Raw genomic sequence first — 22,036 nt, 5'->3', positions numbered from 1 at the left:
GGATAGAGAAGAGCATTTCACACTGCTTAAGGGAACCATACATCAACAAGACATAACAATAATAAATATATATGTCCCAAACAATGGAACATCTACATTCATTAAACAAACTCTTCTCAAGCTCAAGAGTCAAAAATAGACCACAACACAATAATTCTGGATGACTTTAACACACCTCTTTCACCACTGGGTAGATCTTCCAAACAAAAGCTAAATAAAGAAACCATAGAACTCAATAATACAATCAATAACTTAAACTTAACAGACATATATAGAGTATTTCATCCATCAATGAATGAGTATACTTTCTTTTTCAGCAGCACATGGATCCTTCTCTAAAATGCACCATATATTATAGCACAAAGCAACTCTTAGCAAAAACTAAAAAACAGAGATACTACCCTGCATTATATCAGACTATAATGTAATGAAATTAGAAATCAATGGTAAAATAAAAAATAGAAAGTACTCCAACACCTGGAGAATAAATAATATGCTATTAAATGAACAATGGGTTGCAAAAGAAATCAAAGAGGAGATTTAAAAATTCTTAGAGGTAAATGAGAACACTGATACAACATATTGAACTCTCTAACACTATGAAGGCAGTACTAAGAGGAAAGTTCATTGCATGGAATTCATTCTTTAAAAGAAGAAAATGTCAGTAAATAAATGACCTAACATTACATCTCCAAGCCCTATAAAAAGAACAAATCAACACCAAAAGCAGTAGAAGAGAGGAAATAATTAAAATCAGAGCTGAAATAAATGAAATTTAAACAAAAGAAACAATTTAAAAATTGACAAAACAAAAAGTTGGTTCTTTTAAAAAATAAATAAAATTGATAAACCCTTAGCCATGCTAACAAAGAGAAGAAGAGAGAAAACAAATTACTAACATTGGTGATGATAAATGAAATATCATGACGGATACTACAGAGCTACAGAATATAATTAGAAATTATTTTGAAAATTTGTACTCCAATAAAATAGAAAATATCAAAGGCACTGACAAATTTCTAGGGTAATATAATTTTCCCAAACTAAATCAGGATGATATACACAAGTTAAACAGATCAATTTTAAGCAACGAAATAGAAGACGCTATCAGAAGCCTGCCAACCAAGAAAAGCCCAGGACCAGATGGATACACAGCTGAGTTCTACAAGACTTTCAAAGAAAAACTAATACCAATACTCCTCAAATTATTTTGTGAAATAGAAAAAGAGGAAATACCTCCAAACTCATTCTATGAGGCCAATATCACCCTGATTCCAAAACCAGACAAAGACACATCAAAGAAAGAAAACTTCAGACAAATATATCTAATGAACATAGATGAAAAAATTCTCAATAAGATTCTGGCAAATTGAATAAAAAACATATCAAAAAGATAGTACACCACAATCAAGTAGGGTTCATCCAGGGATGCAAGGTTGTTAGTTCAACATATGGAAATCAATAAATGTAATTCATCACATCAATATACTTAAAGATAAGAATCATGTCATAATTTCAATAGATAAAAGGCATTTGACAAAATATAGCACAGCTTCATGTTAAAAACACTAGAAAAACTAGGGCTATCAGAAACATATCTCGACATTGTAAAAGCTATCTATGCTAAGTCCCAGGCCAACATCATTCTAAATGGAGTAAAATTGAAAGCATTCCCTCTAAAAACTGGTACAAGACAGGGATGCCCACTTTCACCACTGCTATTTAACATAGTTATTGAAACTCAAGCCAGAGCAATTAGACAGACAAAAGAAATTAAAGGGACACAGATAGGAAAAGAAGAACTCAAACTCTCACTATTTACCAATGATAGGATTCTATATCTAAAAGATCCAAAAAAAAATTCACCAGAAAACTTCTATAACTAATAAATGAATTCAACAAAGTAGCAAGATATAAAATCAACATCCATAAATCAAAAGCATTTCTGTACATCAGTGACAAATCCTCTGAAAGAGAAACTAGGAAAACTACCTCATTTAAAATAGTCTCAATAAATAAATAAATAAAACACTTGGGAATCAACATAATAAAAGAGGTGAAAGACCTCTACAATGGAAATTAAAGAATGTAAAGAAATTTAAAAAGACCTTAGAAGATGAAAGATCTCCCTTGTTCTTGGATAGGCAGAATTAATATTGTCAAAATGACCAAATTACCAAAATGTTATACAGATTTAATGCAATTCCAATCAAAATCCCAATGACTTTCCTTATAAAAATAGAAAAGGCAGTCATGAAATTCATCTGAAAAAATAAGAGACCCAGAATAGATAAAGTAATCATTAAGAAGGAGAGTGAAGCAGGTGGCATCACTATACCAGACTTTAAACTATACTACAGAGTAATAGTAACAAAAACGGCATCGTATTGGCACCAAAACAGACTTGTAGACCAATGGTACAGTATAGAGGACACAGAGCCAAATGCACATAAATACAGTTTTCTCATATCATACAAATGTGCCAAAAACGTATATTGGAGAAATATAGGATAGCCTCGTCAATAAATGGTGCTGGGAAAACTGGAAATCCATATGCAACAAAATGAAATTAAGCCCCCATCTCTCACCATGAAGAAAACTCAAAGTAGATCAAGAACTTAGGAATTAAACCAGAGACCCTGCACCTAATAGAACACAAAGTAGGCCAAAATCTTCATCATGTAGATTTGACCCTAATTTCCTTAATAAGACTTCTATAGCACAAGAAATAAAATCAAGAATCAATAAATGGGATGGATTTAAACTAAAAAGCTTCTTCTCAGCAAAAGAAATAATCAGTGAGGTGAATAGAAAGCCTACAGAATGGGAGCAAAGTTTTACCATACATACATCAGATAGAGCACTATTCTCTAGGATATATGAAGAACACAAAAATCTTAACACCAAAAAAACCAAATAACCTAATCAATAAATGGGCCAATGAACTGAATAGACACTTCTCAGAAGAGGATATACTATCAGTCAACAAATATATAAAAAATGTTCAATATCTTTAGTAATTAGAGAAATTCAAATCAAAACTACTCTAAGCTTTCATCTCACTCCAGCCAGAATGGCAGCTATTATAAATACAAACAACAATAAGTTCTGGCAAGGATAAGGGGAGAAAGGCACATTCCTGGTGGGACTACAAATTGGTACAACCAATATGGAAAACAGTATGGAGATTCCTTGGAAAACTTGAAATGGAACCATCATTTGACCCAACTATCCTATTCCTCTGGTTATACCCAAAGGACTTAAAAACAGCATACCTACAGTAACACAGCCACATCAATGTTTATAGCAGCACAATTCACAATAGCTAAATTGTGGAAACAACCTAGGTGCCTAGGTGCCCTTCAGTAGATGAATGGATAAAGAAACTGTGATATATGTATGTATATATATTTATATATATAAATTCATGGCATTTACAGGTAAATGGATGGAATTGAAGAATATCATGTTATGTAAAGTAAGCCAATCTCCCCAAAAAACAAATACCAAATGTTTTTTCTGATATGTGGATGCTGATCCAAAATGGGGATGGGGCAGGGGGAGCAGGGGCAGAATGGAGAAACTTTAGGTAGGGCAAAGGGGTAGGATGGGGAGGGGGCATGGGGGTAGAAAGGACAGTGGAATGAGATGGGCATCATTACCCCAAGTATATGTATGAAGATATGAATGGTGTGACTCTACTTTGTGTACAATCAGAGACATAAAAAATTATTCTCTATATGTGTAATACGAATTGAATTGCATTCTGCTGTTATATATAACAAACTAGAATAAATTTTTTAAAGTTTTTTTTAGAGAGAGAGAATATTTTTTAATATTTATTTTTCAGTTTTCAGTGGACACAACATCTTTATTTTATTTTATGTGGTGCTGAGGATCAAACCCAGTGCCCCACGCATGCCAGGCAAGAGCGTTACCGCTTGAGCCACATCCCCAGCCCTTTTAGAAGTTTTTTAAAAAGGAATGTGAACTTCTAGTTTTTAAATATTCCTCACTTTTGAATTATCTTCTGAATTTAGAATTATAGTTCCATAGTTATGATTCTTTAGTAACAAACATGTCTCACCAACTTCTAAGACTGTTGGTGCTTTTAAAATTATATTGTGTTAAACTAGATATAGTGGGGCACACCTGTAAAACCTGTGGCTTGGGAGCCTGAGGCAGGAGTATCTCAAGTTTATGACCAACCTCAGCAACATAAGACCAGCCTCAGCTAAGCAACTCACAAAAACCCTATTTCAAAATGAAAAATAAAAAAAGGCTGAGGATATGGCTCAGTGATTAAGTGCCCCTGGGTTCAATCCCTGGTACCAAGGAATAATCAATAAATATAAATAAAAATAAAACTATATTGAGTTGTTTGCAGGTATTCTCATTCCCCTCCCCATTTGATTCAATATAGGATTATACCTTTGTCTTGGTTTTTCTAAAGTTGCAAAATAATTTATTTAATAGAGAATTTTGGGGGCTGGGGTAATGGCTCAGCTATAGAGCACTTGCCTAGCATGCATAAAGCACTGGGTTCGATCCCCAGCACCATATAAAAATAAACAAATAAAATAAAGATATTGTGTCCATTTACAACTAATTTTTTTTAAAAAGAGAATATTTTCTAGTTTTTCTTGTGATTTTTTCTTTGATTCATAGATTGCCTAGAAGTATGCATATAAATATTTTAAAATACTTGCTTTTTTCCTTATTAAGGTAACTGATTTTGGCAGGGTGGTGGGGTAGAACCAGGGATTGAATTCAGGGGTGCTCAACCACTGAGCCACATCCCCAGCCATATTTTACATTTTAAATTTAGAGACAGGGTCTCATTGAGTTGCATAGCACCTCATTTTTGCTGAGATTGGCTCTGAACTCACAATCCTCCTGCCTCAGCCTCCTGAGCCACTGGGATTATAGGTGTGCACCACCTAGTCCAGCAAGGTAACTGATTTTTTTTTAACATTTATATATTTTTTTTATTGGTTGAACTCACGATCCTCCTGCCTCAGCCTCCTGAGCCACTGGGATTATAAGTGTGCACCACCTAGTCCAGCAAGGTAACTGATTTTTTTTTAACATTTATACATTTTTTATTGGTTGTTCAAAATATTACAAATCTCTTGACATATCATATTTCATACATTAGATTCAAGTGGATTATGAACTCCCATTTTTACCCCAAATACAGATTGCAGAATGGAGGACATACAATCAATCAACAAGTACATGAAAAAATGCTCACCATCTCTAGCAGTCAGAGAAATGCAAATCAAAACCACTCTAAGATACCATCTCACTCCAGTAAGATTGGCAGCCATTCTGAAGTCAAACAACAACAAGTGCTGGCGAGGATGTGGGGAAAAGGGTACTCTTGTACATTGCTGGTGGGACTGCAAATTGATGCGGCCAATTTGGAAAGCAGTATGGAGATTCCTGGGAAAGCTGGGAATGGAACCACCATTTGACCCAGCCATTGCCCTTCTCGGACTATTCCCTGAAGACCTTAAAAGAGCGTACTACAGAGATACTGCCACATTGATGTTCATAGCAGCACAATTCACAATTGCTAGACTGTGGAACCAATCCAGATGCCCTTCAATAGATGAATGGATAAAAAAAATGTGGGATTTATACACTATGGAGTATTACGCAGCACTAAAAAATGACAAAATCATGGAATTTGCAGGGAAATGGATGGCACTAGAGCAGATTATGCTTAGTGAAGCTAGCCAATCCCTAAAAAACAAATACCAAATGTCTTCTTTGATATAATGAGAGCAACTAAGAACAGAGCAGGGAGAAAGAGCAGGAAGAAACGATTAACATTAAACAGAGACATGAGGTGGGAGGGAAAGGGAGAGAAAAGGGAAATTGCATGGAAATGGAGGGAGACCCTCAATGTTATACAAAATTACATATAAGAGGTTGTGAGGGGAAGGGGAAAATAAACAAGGAGGGAAATGAATTACAGTAGATGGGGTAGAGAGAGAAGATGGGAGGGGAGGGGAGGGGGGATAGTAGAGGATAGGAAAGGTAGCAGAATACAACAGTTACTAATAGGGCATTATGTAAAAATGTGAAGGTAACTGATTTTTAAGTAAAATTTGTTGTGGTTTGAGAACACATGTGTAATTATCTCAATACTTTTAAATGTATTATAAGATGGTTTTATTCTCCCACATATTATCTATAGTAGTGAACATGTCATGTGCATTTGAAAACAATATTTATTGAATATATTTGGGTAAAGTATTCTAAAAGTATCATTTGAAGGTGATTAATGTGTTGTTTAGATTTATGTCTAGTTTGATCAACCAGAAACAGATGCTAAAAAACTGAAATATCTTTTTCTCCTCTTTGGATCAATTAGTTTTTGCATCACATATTTTTAACTTTGCTAATATGTGCACATATATTTATAATTATTAGGCTTTATTGAGAAGATGATGCTTTACAATTTATATAATTCATATCTTATAATACTCTGTGTTGAAATTTATTTGATCCTAAAATAAATACTATAGCCTATTTATGCTATGTTTACATTGTCAATATTTTGCACTAGTTCATTTTAAATGTATTTATGTCTTTATATATATTTGAAGTGTGCCTCTTGAACATACCATAAAGTTGTCTCTTGCTTTATTATTCTTTCTGGCACCCTCTGTCTTTCAGTTGGGATATTTAGTGTTTTACCATTTATTTTAACTATTCTTATATTTGGATTAAGTTAGCACTTTATTACTGGCTTTCTGTTTGTTCCCTATATTTCTATTCCTCTATTCCCTGTTGGCTGCCTTCTTTTGCAATATATATTTGTCTTTAAAAAGTGAATTCCATTTTATATTTTCAGTTGGCTCTTATTGTGTCTCTTTATATGACATTTTAACAGCTGTTCTAGAGGTAACAATATATATTCTTTAACCAGAATCCACAATCTACTTATAGTTAATACTGTATCACTTCACATATTATGAACAAATATTGCAACTATAGTTCATTTACCACAGGCTATCTCTCCTTACTCTACACCTGTCATATGTACTGTATCTATAAAACTTGCAGATGCCAATGTTATACTTTGTTTTAAATAGCAATGTATACTTTATTTAAAGGCATTAAAAGGAAAAGATTGTCTTTCTTTTGCTCACAAATTTCTTATAGGACACATCTGTTGACAATCATTTTCCCCCATTTCTTTACTTAAAAATTTCTTTAGTAAGCATTTTAATATACTAAGTATATTTAGGTCCCCAAATATATCTGTGTCATAATCCCTAGAAACTGTGAATATGCTGTCACATGGTAAAGGGGAATTAATTTCAGATAGAATTAAATTTGCTATTCAAGTGACCTTCAAATGGGAAAATTGTCCTAGGCATTCCTTTGGGCATATGGGCAAAATTTAATCATAAGACTCATAAAAGTAGAAGACTGGGGCAGAACAACAGGTCACAGTCATGTTACATGATAAGAGGATCCCACCTACCATTGCTAGCTTTGAAGATGAACACAGGGCCATGAACTAAAGAATGTAGGCAGAAAATGGATTCTCCTCTGGAGCTTCTAGGAGGAACACAACCCTCCCACTTTGTTTTCCTTTAAGGTTAAGTGCATGGAGTCTGTTCTGACAAAGATCTTTCAGGAGACCATCAGAGACTGGGGCAAAGTTCACACACAGATGTATAGTTCCCTCTTACTCCTGCCTCACTCTCATTTGTCCCTTGTGGCCATGTAGTTATTTAATGCTCTGTTAGTTTCTTTTTAGACCAGAAAGATAGGACTTTCCTCAGAAATTTGACTACTTCTGTTTTCTGAAAGCAAAAAGCTCCCCAAATGGGAAACTTATTGTGTTCTTGACCTTTTCTCACATTTTCAACTCCTTTCTCAAATCCGACAAATTTGGTTCTACCACCAGAGGCTTTTGGCAGATGAATTTGTATTCCATTAGAGTTTGTGGCTGTGGGAGAGTTTTTCTCTTAGGTGCTCACTCTGCCACATAGGAAGCTTTCATTTATAGAATTACAACTGGTTCCCTTTCATATCTGCCTGTTCTTCTCTTGCGTCTTGCTCTTTCCTTAGAAATTCGGTTTCTTACTTCACCATTTTGAACAAATGTGTATTTCAGATTATGCTTTTAATGAAGATTACTAATGAGTGGTATCCCCCATTTATTATATCTGCAAATATTCTTTCATATTTGATAGTTTTGCCTGCATTATAATTTTGATTATGACCAAGTTAATAATATTTTTCATATATTTTATATCCCAATTTTTTTCTTTGTACCTTTTCTATCAACTACCAAGAATGGTGTTTTGAAATTTCCATGATAACTATGGATTTGACTTTCAGTTCTGTTGCACATATTTTGGACTCCATTATTAGGTATATATCTACTTTATGAATTGACCTCTTTATTGTTGTGAAATATCTTTCTGAGTCACCAGTAAAAATTCCTTGTTCTAAATTTACTTTGATATTATTATAGTTACTTCTTCTTTCTTTTGACTAGTATTTGCATGATATATATTTTCACATTTTAATTTTAGCTTTTATTTACATTTCAGGTGGTTTTCTTATAGTCAGGATATAGATGGGTCTTGAGTGTTTTTATTCAACATAATTTCTTATTTTTAATTTAATTATCTTAAATTATGTTTAATAAAACAACTGACACAATTTGGTTTGAGTCTGCTTTTGTTCTCTGTTTCATCTGCTTTTTTTTTTCTTTTGGGTCAAGTTTGGGTTAGTTAGGGATGATTTTTCTTTTTAAATTCCATTTTACCTCCTATACTTCCTATATATACCTCCTATAGTTCTTTGTTTTTCTTTGCTGCTATTGGTGCCACTGTAGGATTTACAATATTCCTATTTTGCAATGCATACCTTTAATTCTAGTGTTTACCGTATAATATCATACCATTTCACAAGTAGTATAACAAATTATAACAGCAAATCCCCTTTTTTATCTCAATGTCCCTTGTGTTATTACTATACAGTTGAGTTCTATATATGGTGTAGCCCCCAAATAGATTGCTATTCTTATTGCTTTAAACAGTGATACTGTAAGGAACTTTAAAGTGAAAAATATCCTCCTGTCTCTCTCAATTCTGATAACATCAATTGCAATCCATTTTGTAGCTAAAATTTCAATTGTGTATTATTATTTTTTATCTAAAGACCTCTCTCAGGTCTCCTGGCAATATTTTCTTTCAGCTTTGTTTTTTTTAAAAATGATGATGTCTAAGTTGGCTTCAATTTTGAACTTTTTTGTTGCTGGTTAAAGTGTTCTTAGTTGATTTCTTTTGGGTGAGTTACTTGTAGGAGTTACTTATAGAAGTATAGGAGGTATATATAGGTCTTCATTTTTGTCTGATAGGCACAGATTCTGATAAGTAGCTTATGTCACCCTTTTACATGTTTTATGTGTTCTTTTGTACATTTTTAAAAGCTTTTTAAAAGATTTTCAATCTTCAACTGTTTTTCAACAATGTGATTGATGTGCTTTGATTGATGTGATTAATTATTTTATTTATACAGATTGGCATTTGTGGAACTCTTTGTGCCAGTAGGTTTAAAAATTCCATCAATTAGGAACAATTGGGGCAATTATTTTAACAAATACTTTTTCTATCTTCCTTTATTCTTGGACTCCAACACACGTGTGTTAAGAGTACTGTTTTGCAAATAACTGATGCTTCATTTATTTAAGTTACATTTTCTCTCTGTATTTCAGCTCAGGTATATTCAGTTGGTGTGTCTCATATGTACAGTTTCTGATTTTTCTTTCCTTTTAGATACAGCTTTTCATTTCTCTAAGTTCTTTTGAAGACTCCGCTATATCATCTGTTTTTCTCACCTTGGTTATTATTTTCTTTACCATCCTCAGTGTGGGGAACCTGTTTGTAATAGCTGTTTGAATGCATCATTATCTGCTTAAGCTTATTTCTGGGGCTTCCAGTTTTGATTGATTTTTCTCCTGAATGGCTAATATTTTCCTGTTTATTTTTGTGAAAAGTAATTTTTTTCTGAAAACCTATCTTAGACTTCAGGATTTTGATTGCTAGGGACTGTTTTAGTATTTAAATAGTGTTGGATTTTTCTTTCACACATGTATTTAAGAATTGGAATCAATCAGAGGCTTTTTAGGCTTACTTTTAACTTTGTAGAACAAGTTCAGAGCAATATTTAAAGTAGGGCTAGTTAAGCCCAGCAACAAGGTGATATCCTTTGGAGATTCTATTGGATGTTTTCATATCTTACAAAGATTTTTCAACTCTAGTTTGTGAAACTTCTTTTCTTGCCTTGCTTTCAGGGAGTGATAGTGATTTTTTTTTCCACAATTTTTGAGTTTCCTCTTCTTTATGCAGAGATGGGTGCTTAGTGAAAGGTGTGAGCAATCTCCTCTGCAGATCTCCAAAGATGCCCATTCACCATTAACCTACTTCTCTCTGTAACTTCCTCTTTCCTGGCATAATACCTTGCAATTTCTGGATGCCATGACCTTCTAGAACTCTGATCTTTGTCTATTCAACTCAGCAAGAATGTAAAGCTATGCTTAGATTTTTCCTTTCCTGGACTGTGGCTTAGATATTGCCTTCAGATGTTGAGCAGGTATGATTTTAGGGCTCACATTGTTATTTTCCTTTTCTTAGAGATACCAGTCCTTCACTGCCTTTTGTTTAGTTTCTGGAATCCATTATTTCTTAAAATGTGTCCAATTTTCTACTTGTTTAATACAGAAAAAAATACTGTATTACTCCATCTCCTCAACTGTATTACTTGTCTTATTTTTTATTTCTTTCTTTATAATTTCCTTTTGTTTGTTAGTCATTTCCTAGATCTTTGAGTAGGAAATTTCATTCACTTCAAATGTGCTACAAGTATCTAGTGGACAGAGGTCAGGAATGCTGTAAATCCTCCTAGGTTACACAGGGCCATTCTCCATAACAGAGAATTTTGCAGCCCCAAATATTGATCATGCTAAGTTTGAGAAAATAACATTAGTACTAATTTTGAAATATTAATCACATTCCATCAGTTATTTTTTGTTCTTCTCAAGAGGCTCTGATTATAAATGTACACTGTTTCTTCTGTGCCTGTTTTCTGCTTCGACCATTTCCTGACACATTTAACTAATTCTTTATTTCATTTTCATCCTGTTGGATCCTTTCTTATCTTTCTTCGACTTCTGTTTTTTTTTTTTTTTGAGAGAGAGAGAGAGAGAGAGAGAGAGAGAGAGAGAGAGAGAATTTTAATATTTATTTTTTAGTTTTCGGCGGACACAACATCTTTGTGAGTGTGATACCGCTTGAGCCATATCCCCAGCCCCATGTTGCTAAATTTTTAATCTAAACGCTTTTCTCTTGTATCATGTAATAATTATTTTCTAAGATGACTTTTTTTCCTTATATTTTTTACTGACCATTTTATTTTTATTCAATTTTTGAGTTTCTCTATGAAGGCAGACTTTTATAGCCTCAAATGTTTGTTTGAAAATATGTGATTCAATTTGTAGTATTGTATTATAATACTGCCTTTGTTTTATAGGTGGTCTGGGGAGTAATTTTCTTCACCAAAATCTTTTAATTCTTGATTTTTTTGTTGTTGTTTCTTTGTATTTGCTTTGAATAGATTTATTTCATTTTCTTCTATTTGCTTTATAGAGATGGTATAGTTTACAGTATTCTTAATGCAATGGTGCCCTCTTCTGTCAGTGTAGCAAAAACAGAATTTCTTTAATAAACTTTTTTTTTTTCTTTGTTGGTATTTACTGGAGGGTTTGCATAACCTCAAGTTATTTTGTTTTCTCTTTCAGGATAGTTAATATTGTGTTTTTCCATCACAACCCAATCTCCAAAGAGTCACAGTCTTTGCTGTTGTCCTTATCTTCCTTGTGTATAGTCAATTCCTTTCAATGCCTTTCACCTCAGATCATGCACTTTTAACCTCTTCCTGCAGACTTAGTCGATGTATCTTTCTCTCAGTGGGTTTTAAGTCTATCCTAGACTGAAAGTTCTCCTTTATCTTCCATTTAATTTTTCCAAAACTGTTCTTGTTTTCCACAAAAGGTTCCTGTTGAGAGCTTAAGACCTGATTCGTTAGGATTTTGTGTTTTTTTTTTTTTTAACTTGTGGTAAATTTGAAGTTTAGAATTTTCTTTCTTCTATTTATGATAAAGATTTTTTTGTCTTGTATTGTTTTGTTATGCCTTGCTTTCAAGGCTATTTAAGGGGCCCAGTTCTGTGCAGACAAAATTATACTTGTATCCCTCAAAGGTATATTTTTTTTATTTTTCTTAATCGGTCATGGCAAATATTTATTGAATTATTTTTTCAAAAAAACAACTATGACATTGGTGATATATATGTTTGTCATTCCTTTATTTTTTCTTCCATCTATTTTTTAAATTGATTTTTCCAAGTTCTCCTAACATCTAGATATGAATTCTTGTTTAGTTCTTGAGTTGTTAGGTTTTCTTCTGATATATACATTTAATATATTTGAATTCTAAATTTTATTATAGTTGCATTTCAAACATTTTACTATAACATTTTTATTATCATTCTGATGAAAATATTTTTTTCCTTTATGTTTTTTGGCTCATAACCCATTCATAAATATATTTTAGCATTTTCAGATATAAATATGCAAGGGTCTTTTGTTCAGCCGTAATTGTCTTATGATCTAAGAGCATACTCTATATAATTTAAAATATGTGCAATTTGTGGTGACTTGTTTTATGACACAGTACATGGTACTTTTTAATGTATATTTCCTGCAAAAATGGTATGTTTATATGCCTTTTCCCATAATTTTTGCAGGTTTTATTTGCCACCTTTATGTGAGCTTTAGTTTCTAGTAAACAGTACATATGTGTGTTTTTTCAATTCGTATTACAATTTGTCTTCTAACTAGAACATTTAAAAACTTACACTTAAAATTGTTTTTTAAACATGTTTTTAGTTGTAGATGGAAACAATACCTTTATTTTATTTGTTTTTATTTTTACGTGGTGCAGGGATTCAAACCCAGTGCCTCATGCATGCTAGGCAAGCGCTCTACCACTGAGCCACAACCCAGGCCCCTTAAAATTATTTTTTAATTAATTTTATTTTTAAATACATGATAGCAGAATGCATTACAATTCCTATTACTCATATAGAGCACAATTTTTCATATCTCTGTTTGTTTATAAAGTATGTTCACACCAATTCATGTCTTCATACATGTACTTTGCATAATGATGTCCATCACATTCCACCATCCTGCTAACCCCCTGCACCCTACCTTTACCTCCCACCCCTCTGCCCTATCTAGTGTTTGTTTATTCCTCACATGCTCCCCCTACATACCCCACTATGAGGCAGACTCCTTATATCAGAGAAAACATTCAGCATTTTTTTGGGAGGGGGTGGATTGGATAACTTCACTCCAACTCCATCCACTTACCTGAAAATGCCATGATTTTATTCTCTTTTAACGATGAGTAATATTCTATTATGTATATATGCCACATTTTCTTTATCCATTCCTCTACTGAAGGGCATCTAGATTGGTTCCACAACTTAAAATTATTTTGCTGATTAGCCTGAGTTTAAAACCACTACTTGATATTTTTTACCATGTCTACCTCTTTTTTCTTTAGATCAATTTTCCATTAATTTTGTTAGTGTTGTATATCGTTTTTCTACTAATTTGGTTTTTATCTTACAAATAATAATACAAATATTTATATTTTCAATGACTAACAATATTAATACTTTTACCCTCGACCCCCAAAATGTGAAGAATCTTTTACATTGAATGTCACTGATCTTTCCCTAAACACATACCAAATTATTCTCATATTTTAATTCTAGCTATGCATGTAATTAAACCCTATAAGGCTTTACTCTTCTTTGATATAGTCTTTAATGTTAACCATACACTTGGTCCTTTTTTTACATTCCATTCCTCCCTATGTGTCTGACAACTGTGTCTTTTTTCTGTTGATGGATGAATAGCTCAACATTTTCTTTAGTTTTTGCCTACTTTTGAGTAAACTCTGATTTTATTTATCTAAAGTTTCTCCTTTATAAAAATAATTTTAAAAAATGTTTCCTTTAATCTTCATTTTTGAAATATATTTCAGTGGGAATAGAATTCCAAATGACAGAATATATTAGAGTTCTTTTGGTATGTTACTCCTAAGTTTTTTCTAAAAATATTGCTTTATAAAAGTAATAGTATTCTGGAATCCACAACATGAATTATTCTTATTCAAATAAATATTAGTGTTGTATCAACAAAATCATTGCTGTATTTTAATGATTCAAAATATCACAACTTTCTTACCAGCTTATTTGGGGGGGGTTACCTAATATATAGAGTCACATGCACAAATTATTGAAATGCTATGTTTGAAGTATACATGGTAAAATATAAAGTCTGTTTGATTTTGATCCTAATAAAAATAATCAACCTTTATTAATACAATATTATAATGACTGAATGCTATCCCTGACACAAAGGAAAACATTTATTGCTATTTAGTGATAGTGACATGACATTGTACCTACTTTATTTTTTTTAAATAAATGTTTCTAAAAAAACTATTTGTTAGCCATAAATAGACAAATCATATAAAAAACCTTCATCATAAAAGTTAAAATAGTTCACACTTCATTTATAGGAAGACCAGGGTAATTTTTATACATTGATAATCAATACCAATGGAGAGAGCCTTAATGGCTATTTCATAAAAACAATTTAATACTAAAATTATTGATGAAATGTTGCATAATCAGCAAAGGGCAAATATACTCAAACACCAGTAATTATGTATGTTTTCTAAGTTTAAACAAATGCCTAATGACTGTAGCTATGATATTACCAATATGACATGCAAGGTATCATTTTGCACTATAGTAGCCCATGTAGTTTGCTTATGTCCTAAAAGGTATTTTACACACTACCCCTTTATTTTGAAATGTAATTTAAGTATAGTCATTTCCAAATTCCCTCGAAATATTTGTGATTTTTTTCTGAATTTTTTCCTGATTAGGTAGATAAATGTTACAAACATCTTAAGCTTTATGTTTTTAAGCAGTATATTTGAAACTAATTTAGTAATTGATGGCAAAAAATACCAGCGAAGATACAATCAATGCAAAATATCACTGTTGAGATTATTTTACTCTGTAATCTATCCAATTTGTTCTTCTTTATCCTGGAGGCAATTACTTCAGAAATTGTGCTTAATTCTTCTCTAGTGGTAGCAGAAATTTATGCATTGTGGGTCATATTCTTTTTTATTATAATGTTGGTATATTATATGATTGACATTATGGTATAATTTTCATTGGGATATGAATTTTTCTAATATACTATCTCTTCCACTTAGAGTCCTATAAGCTTCCAAATTTTATGCATCTTCAGCTTTTTTTTGGAGTGTTTTGGATTTTAGGTCCACAGAATAACAATCTATATAATTTTCTGAAATGATATTCTTTTTTCTAGTATCTATTATCTTGCTTCTATTATTATCCTCTATTTGTTCTTAGAATCTGATGCAATGGAATTCTTTCTTCTAATTGAGATGTTTTTAAGTACTTCTGACAGGACTAATGACATTGAAGAACAACTATATTTATGCCCTAATAAAATGCTAGTAAAACCTAGTATAAGATTTTTCAATACCAATAGTATAATGTAAGTCTCAATTTCCTAAATTTCTTCATATTCAACTGAACAAAAGATACTACTGATGTCCAGATTTCAATTAAAGCAATTACTAAAAAAATATGCAAAAAGGCAAACTTTCTGAAATTTTCTATTTCTTTCCATTCTCATGTTCTCCATGACTTGTGTCTGTTTTAAAACTTTTTCTGCCAATACCATTGGTGTTGGTTCTGCCACTGTCACAAATGTTATCATCACTGTTATCTTTGGCTTACTTGTGTGAAACCACACTCTGACCTCAATATACAGCAGAGAATGTGAAAGTGTGCTTCTGAGAGCCCCAGAAATAAATATAGATATAACAACTGTACCTTCACATGCCTCTTTTGCCCTATTCTATCTCACTTTTTTTTGAGCTTCCCAATAAGCCCATCTATTTTTTCTCATTCTATTGTTTATGTTTCTGACTTTTACTTCTCTATTTTCTACATTTTTGTATATTGTATAATGACATTGTATAGTTTCTTCTGACTTATCTATCAGTTCTCTACTTTTCCTACTATGTTTCATTTATTATTGTACCCATCAACCAAGTTCTTCATTTATTGTGTTTTTCAGTTCTGGGACTATTCTCCCTACCTACCACTTTGCTAATTTCATATTTGATAATTTACAGTTTCTTTGTGAAAATTGTGAGCTCAACTTTTTCTCCATGAGTATCATGTGATATTTACATTTTTTGTAATCAATGTGTTATCCCTTTCTGTTTTCTCTAATTTCCATTGATTCTCACTTGTGATGAACTTATCCTTATTTGTTTAGATACTATTAATTGCATGTCAAACATTATATTTTAAAAGTCATTCATAGAAATACTTTGAGATTTATTAAGATATTATCTTCTTCCAAAGAAGAATTTTATTTGCCTCTGCCTAGTTCCTGGGAATAATAGAAATCTGGGATCACCTTCATTTTAGTTCAAGACTTAAGTTTTCTCATTTACCTTGACTTAGCCATGGTACAATATTCAAGGGATTTATACTATTGATCTTTCCTTATTTCTACACCACAGAATTACAAGTAATCAGCCAAAAGTAATGGGTGATCTATATAGATTAGCTTCAACTTATGATCCTATGATATTAACAAAAATTTGAATCAAAATTTCAGTTACTTATTTGGGAACAATATATTCCTGCAAGGCCAAAGTGACCTTAAGCGCCAGGCTTAAATTTTAGAATTTTATGCTCTTGTTGGGAAATTGAAATTTCCCTCCAACAATAACAATTTTATCTCTACCTTACGACCTCTTACTTTAAAAAACTAAATATTAATTGTTTGTTTTTGTCACTGGAGATTTTGACCCATGTTACTAAATTTCCACTACTGGAATAAAATATCTAGATTCATTTGTCATTAATAAAAACAAATTTATATAAATATTCTAGTAAAGATTCCCATTAGAAGCACTAGTTTAGAATTCTAATCCTAAAATAACTAGACAGGGCTTGGAACTTTGCCATGAATTTGTAGCTTAAATGAAAAAAAAGGGCACCAATATCTTCACTTTTTTATATTCACTTTTATTTCTCTCATAGAAATTATCTATAGAAGTAATGAATCCTTTGATGAGTTTAAAGATGGAATAAGTAAAACTAACAAATACAAAATTTAATTTTCTTTCCAATCACATTCTGTATTTTTTCTGAATTCATAACATTCCCAAACAGGCTGAATTACCCTGATTTCTGATTTCATGATTTTTTTAATAAAAGAAAATTGCACAGGATGAGGAAAAACAAAGACTTTCCATGGGTGCATGGTATCTTGAGTAGAGGAAACATTTATGGCACATACTTTAAATGTCTTTGTTTTCCATTCTCTCACAATACTACCTTATTTAGAAGCATGAATCGAGTCAGGGTTGGTGTTCAAATGATATACTGTGGGAGGGTACAGTCTATCAGATAGTGCTTGTTAGCCTTTTAATAGTCATCACTCACTGCTACTTTGGTTATGTACACTCTTCAGTAGAGGGAGTTTGGGTTGGGAACAACCAGCATCTACTCCCTCATCCCTTCCCTATAATATTGTAGGTATGTCAGAATATAAGCAAAAAAAAAAAAATGCAAGAACTAAGCAGGTCTAAACAGTGTCAGGCATATAAGAAGTATTTTATAAATAGTAGTCATTTTCTGAGAAATAAAATACCAAGTACACATAATAAAATATACTAATAAGAAATATTGTATTATCCCACATAGTAAGACAGTCTTACTGTACATGTTGCATCCTCATCAAATGTGTAGGTGTGATTTATTGAGCATCCTTCATGAAGAGGTTGTAAAGGAGTAACTTTTAGTGGGCTTGTCCAACCTGAAAACCAAAATTCCTGTACTTTGGTTAAAAGCATAATGAAGAAATTTCTTTTCTAACAGCACTACTTCCTATTAGAGACCTAAGTTTTATGGTGATAATTGATTTGTAATGGATTATATAATATCTTTTCTGGATCTCTCAGGAGTAAAGGCAGAATAATTCTGGAACTTGTAAGTTAGTATAATTATAACATTGGAGACTTATTTAGTATTTTTTATTTATTATTGGAAGAGATCTGTTGGGTACCTCAAATCTGTACATGTGTATATGTAGACATTCTGGGGATGATTATAACATAAAATGAGTGTGATGACTAAGCACCTAATTTAGCTAATTCTAGATTATCAAAGTCCCAAGAGACTACCAATATAAAATATTTCATCAAAATATAAAATCAGTCTTCAAAAAGTACTTATTGTACCCAAAGTGGAAGGTCATGGATATATAAAGATGAAAAAAAAAGTTTCTGACTTTGAGGTACCCAAGAGCAAATGAAATATTCAGACATGGTAGTAGAGACTTTCTTGAAGATAACACCTGGTCTTATCTTGAAAATTAAGTAGGACCTAATTTGAAAAATCCATATGACATATTATATAGGCAGGCAAATAACATTTGCAACGATAGGTCTATCCTGTGATAGTATCACAGCATTAAGGAATTACAAAATGCTTCATGAAGTGGTATACAGGGAATGGTGGAAGGTAATCAATAGAAATAAGACAGAAATCAGCAGAGGAAAGCTTTGAACTTAACCCGTAGATGAAGTGCCCTTGGAGGTTGTTAGAGAGTTTGATAACTCTGGGAAATTACTGTGGTTTGCATAGGAGACTATTCTAGGCAAAAAATAATGGTAGTATTTCTAGTATTTCCATAGCAATTATTTCTCCAACCCCATGGGATAAAAGACGCTTCTGACTTTGTCCTCTACTTTAGAGATTTGCTGCATGAATTTGGGAGCTAGTTGGACAGTACAAAGATGGGAAAGAATGGGAGAGAGAAATAGCAAGAGATGGCTGTGACAGCACAGAAGCTCAGTGTCCAGTTGTGGATCCCTACTCTGGTGGAGCTCAATAACAGACTAATTTATCATGGGTCCAAATAATGGATGTTCTTTCTTGCCTACGTGCCAGAGTAGTCTATATGAGTTAATGAAGGAAAATAAAATTCACCTTAAAATTACATACAGCAAGCAAAATAAATACACATCTCTCAGCTTCCCTTCAGAGGGAAAGAATTGATAAAATTTCTGACCAGGATGATAAGTATAGGTTTTCATTTTTAAAAGGCCAGTTATTAAGGAACCAAAGAGGTGCCTGCCTTGTCTAATACACAAACAGCTACAAAGAGAGCTAAGGAAAATGAAGAATCAGGCAAGATCCTCTAGGTTAGTAACTCTTTTGAGCTTCATTTTCCTCACCTCTAATGACTACCATCACAGATGAAAACTACAATTAAAGAATATAATGGAATGGGCAAAATTTCTAGTTCTTTGGGTATCTCCAGAAAAGTCAAGTGTTGAATCAACTCTTTCTATAATATATGACTCTGGATCATATATCATTTTAATAATAATTATGACCTGGTCAATATTTGACTAGGATATCAAGATAGAATATGCACAGGAGATTGGCAAGGAAAAGTGTATGATGATGAATGGTTTGTGGATTTGGAAGGGCCAATAAGAGAGATTAGAATGTCATAAGGGCCTGACTTTGAAGGCTACATAAGGAGGATGTGGGTGACCTCCAGAGGCTAAGAGAGTACCCTGGCTGACACTGAACAAGGAAGAAGACCCTTCAGATACAAGGAACTGTAGGCTAAAATGATCTGAATGAGATTGAAAGCAGATTTTAGGTAAGAGTCAAGATAATACCTTGAATGGTTAGATCCTAAACAGAAGACTCAATTGAGATTACACACATTTCTGTTCCACAATATTTTCATATAATTAATGGGTATTGTTTTAAGCAGCTAATTTGTTTGCAACAATATGTTAGAGCAGCAAGAGGAAACTAATACAGATGCAGTGGTGAGTGGCCAAGGCAAAGGGAAAAAGGTAGTGATGAATCACATAATCATTTTGATTTTGAGAACCATATGCATAATTTAATCTATAACATATATAGGCAAATGAAACACTCTGCCAGAAGATGCAGGATAGCTCTTAGTCATTCACCTTATTTGGAGTCATTTGAGCAACTGCTTTGAAAAATGCGGAAAGTAGGAAAATAAAACAAAAAATGTAATTTTTGTACAGAGGTGTATGAGGAATTATAGCTACCACTTCAGGATAATCATATTTAGGTCAAAGTCCTTTTCTGATGCTATCCTTTCTTCCATAGTGATTTAGCATCTACTGCTGAAAAATGAACCACCCAAAACCTACTAGCTTAAAGAAATCATTTATTATCTTTGAGTATAGTGTCATACAAGAGACCCTTAACTTGTTTTACTCTGGGAAAAAGGAAATTGGTTCCCATTTCCAGCACTCAAATCTTTTCCAAGGGTGCTCCCCAGAAAACTGACTTCTTTTGCATCAATCTGGGAGTCCTAAAAGAATTGGCACAATGAGAGACCCAAGAGAGTAAAAAAATGGCAGTTTGGGCTAGTAAATCCTAGATTCTTTGCATAATTAGTACAAAGTGAGCAGATGAAAAATCCCCGCGAAGAGAGTCAATTTATCCAGGTGTCCAGTGTTCCACCTTTTTTAGAGTTGTCCAAAGAAATACCATCTATCTTACCAATCTGGAGCTATGTGGTGCTGGCATAGTCTAGACACTTGGAGAACACAAAGACAATGAATTAGGCTGGTAGCTTATCATAGATCTACATCTAGAGGTAGTACCATAGATCCAGAGTCATAAATTATAGAAAGAGTTGATTCAACACTTGACTTCTCTGGAGATACCTAAAGAACCAGAATATCTCTGAAGCTCTAATGGGTTTGGTAAAGTCCAGCTGCCTGTGGGATAATAAGATGGAATTCTGAGTGTTAGAAACCATAGCTCACCCCATGTTTGGCATAGAGCAAGCATCATAAATTATCATCTTTCAGTTTCCCTTGAAAGGGAAAAAACTGGTAGAAACTCTGATCAGGATGATGAGTGGAGGTCTTTGTTAACAAAGCCAGTTCTCAAAGACTAGAAGAGGTGCCTGATTTGTCTTAGCTACAAAGAGACTCAAGGAACATGAAGAATCAGGCAAAGATCCTCCACACAAAGGAAGAAGTTAAATCTTCAGAGATTAATACTAACAAAGTGGAGTTATGTGTTTATCTAACAAAAATTCAAAATAACTATCATAAAGTTTCTCAGCACACCAAGACAGACTGGTAGACCAATAGTGCAGAATAGAGGACACAGAGACTAACCCACAAAATTACAATTATCTTATATTAGACAAAGGTGCCAAAAACATACATTGGAGAAAAGAGAGCACCTTCAACAAATGATGCAGGGAAAACTGGAAATCCACATGCAATAAAATAAAATTAAACCCCTATCTCTCACCATGCACAAAACTCAACTAAAAGTGGATCAAGGACCTAGGAATTAAACCAGAGACTCTGCATTTTACAGAAGAAAAAGTAGGCCCTAAACTTCATCATGTCAGATTAGGCCCCAACTTCCTTAGTAAGACCCCTATAGTGTAAGAATTAAAATCAAGAATCAAGAAATGGGATGGATTCAAATAAAAAATTTTCTTCTCAGCCAAAAAAAAAATCTATGAGGTGAATAGAGAGCCTACATTTTGGGAGCAAATTTTTACCCCTCACACATTAAATAGAGCATAATCTCTACGGTATATAAGAACACCAAAAAACCAAATAACTCAATCAATAAATGGACCAAGGACCTGAACAGACACTTCTCAGAAAAGTATATACAATCAATCAACAAATATATGAAAAAATGTTCATCATCTCTAGCAATTAGAGAAATGCAAATCAAAACTACTATAAGATTTCATCTCACTC

At 32.8% G+C, this 22,036-nt stretch overlaps 1 protein-coding gene across 1 annotated transcript in view; it reads right to left on the bottom strand.

Annotated features, from left to right (window-relative positions):
* Spmip7 (sperm microtubule inner protein 7) overlaps positions 1–22,036 on the bottom strand; it is a 63,956-nt gene that overhangs the window by 35,136 nt on the left and 6,784 nt on the right. Inside the window, exon 3 of the mRNA XM_076854334.2 lies at positions 17,957–18,054. Coding sequence (XP_076710449.1) covers positions 17,957–18,054 — 98 coding nt within the window. The remainder of the gene's footprint in view (positions 1–17,956; positions 18,055–22,036) is intronic.

This window comes from Callospermophilus lateralis, chromosome 1 (genome assembly GCF_048772815.1).
Source record: "Callospermophilus lateralis isolate mCalLat2 chromosome 1, mCalLat2.hap1, whole genome shotgun sequence".
Taxonomy (NCBI): Eukaryota; Metazoa; Chordata; class Mammalia; order Rodentia; family Sciuridae; genus Callospermophilus; species Callospermophilus lateralis.
Note: the sequence above shows the minus strand (reverse complement) of the source record. Positions and strands in the feature narration are given on the sequence as shown.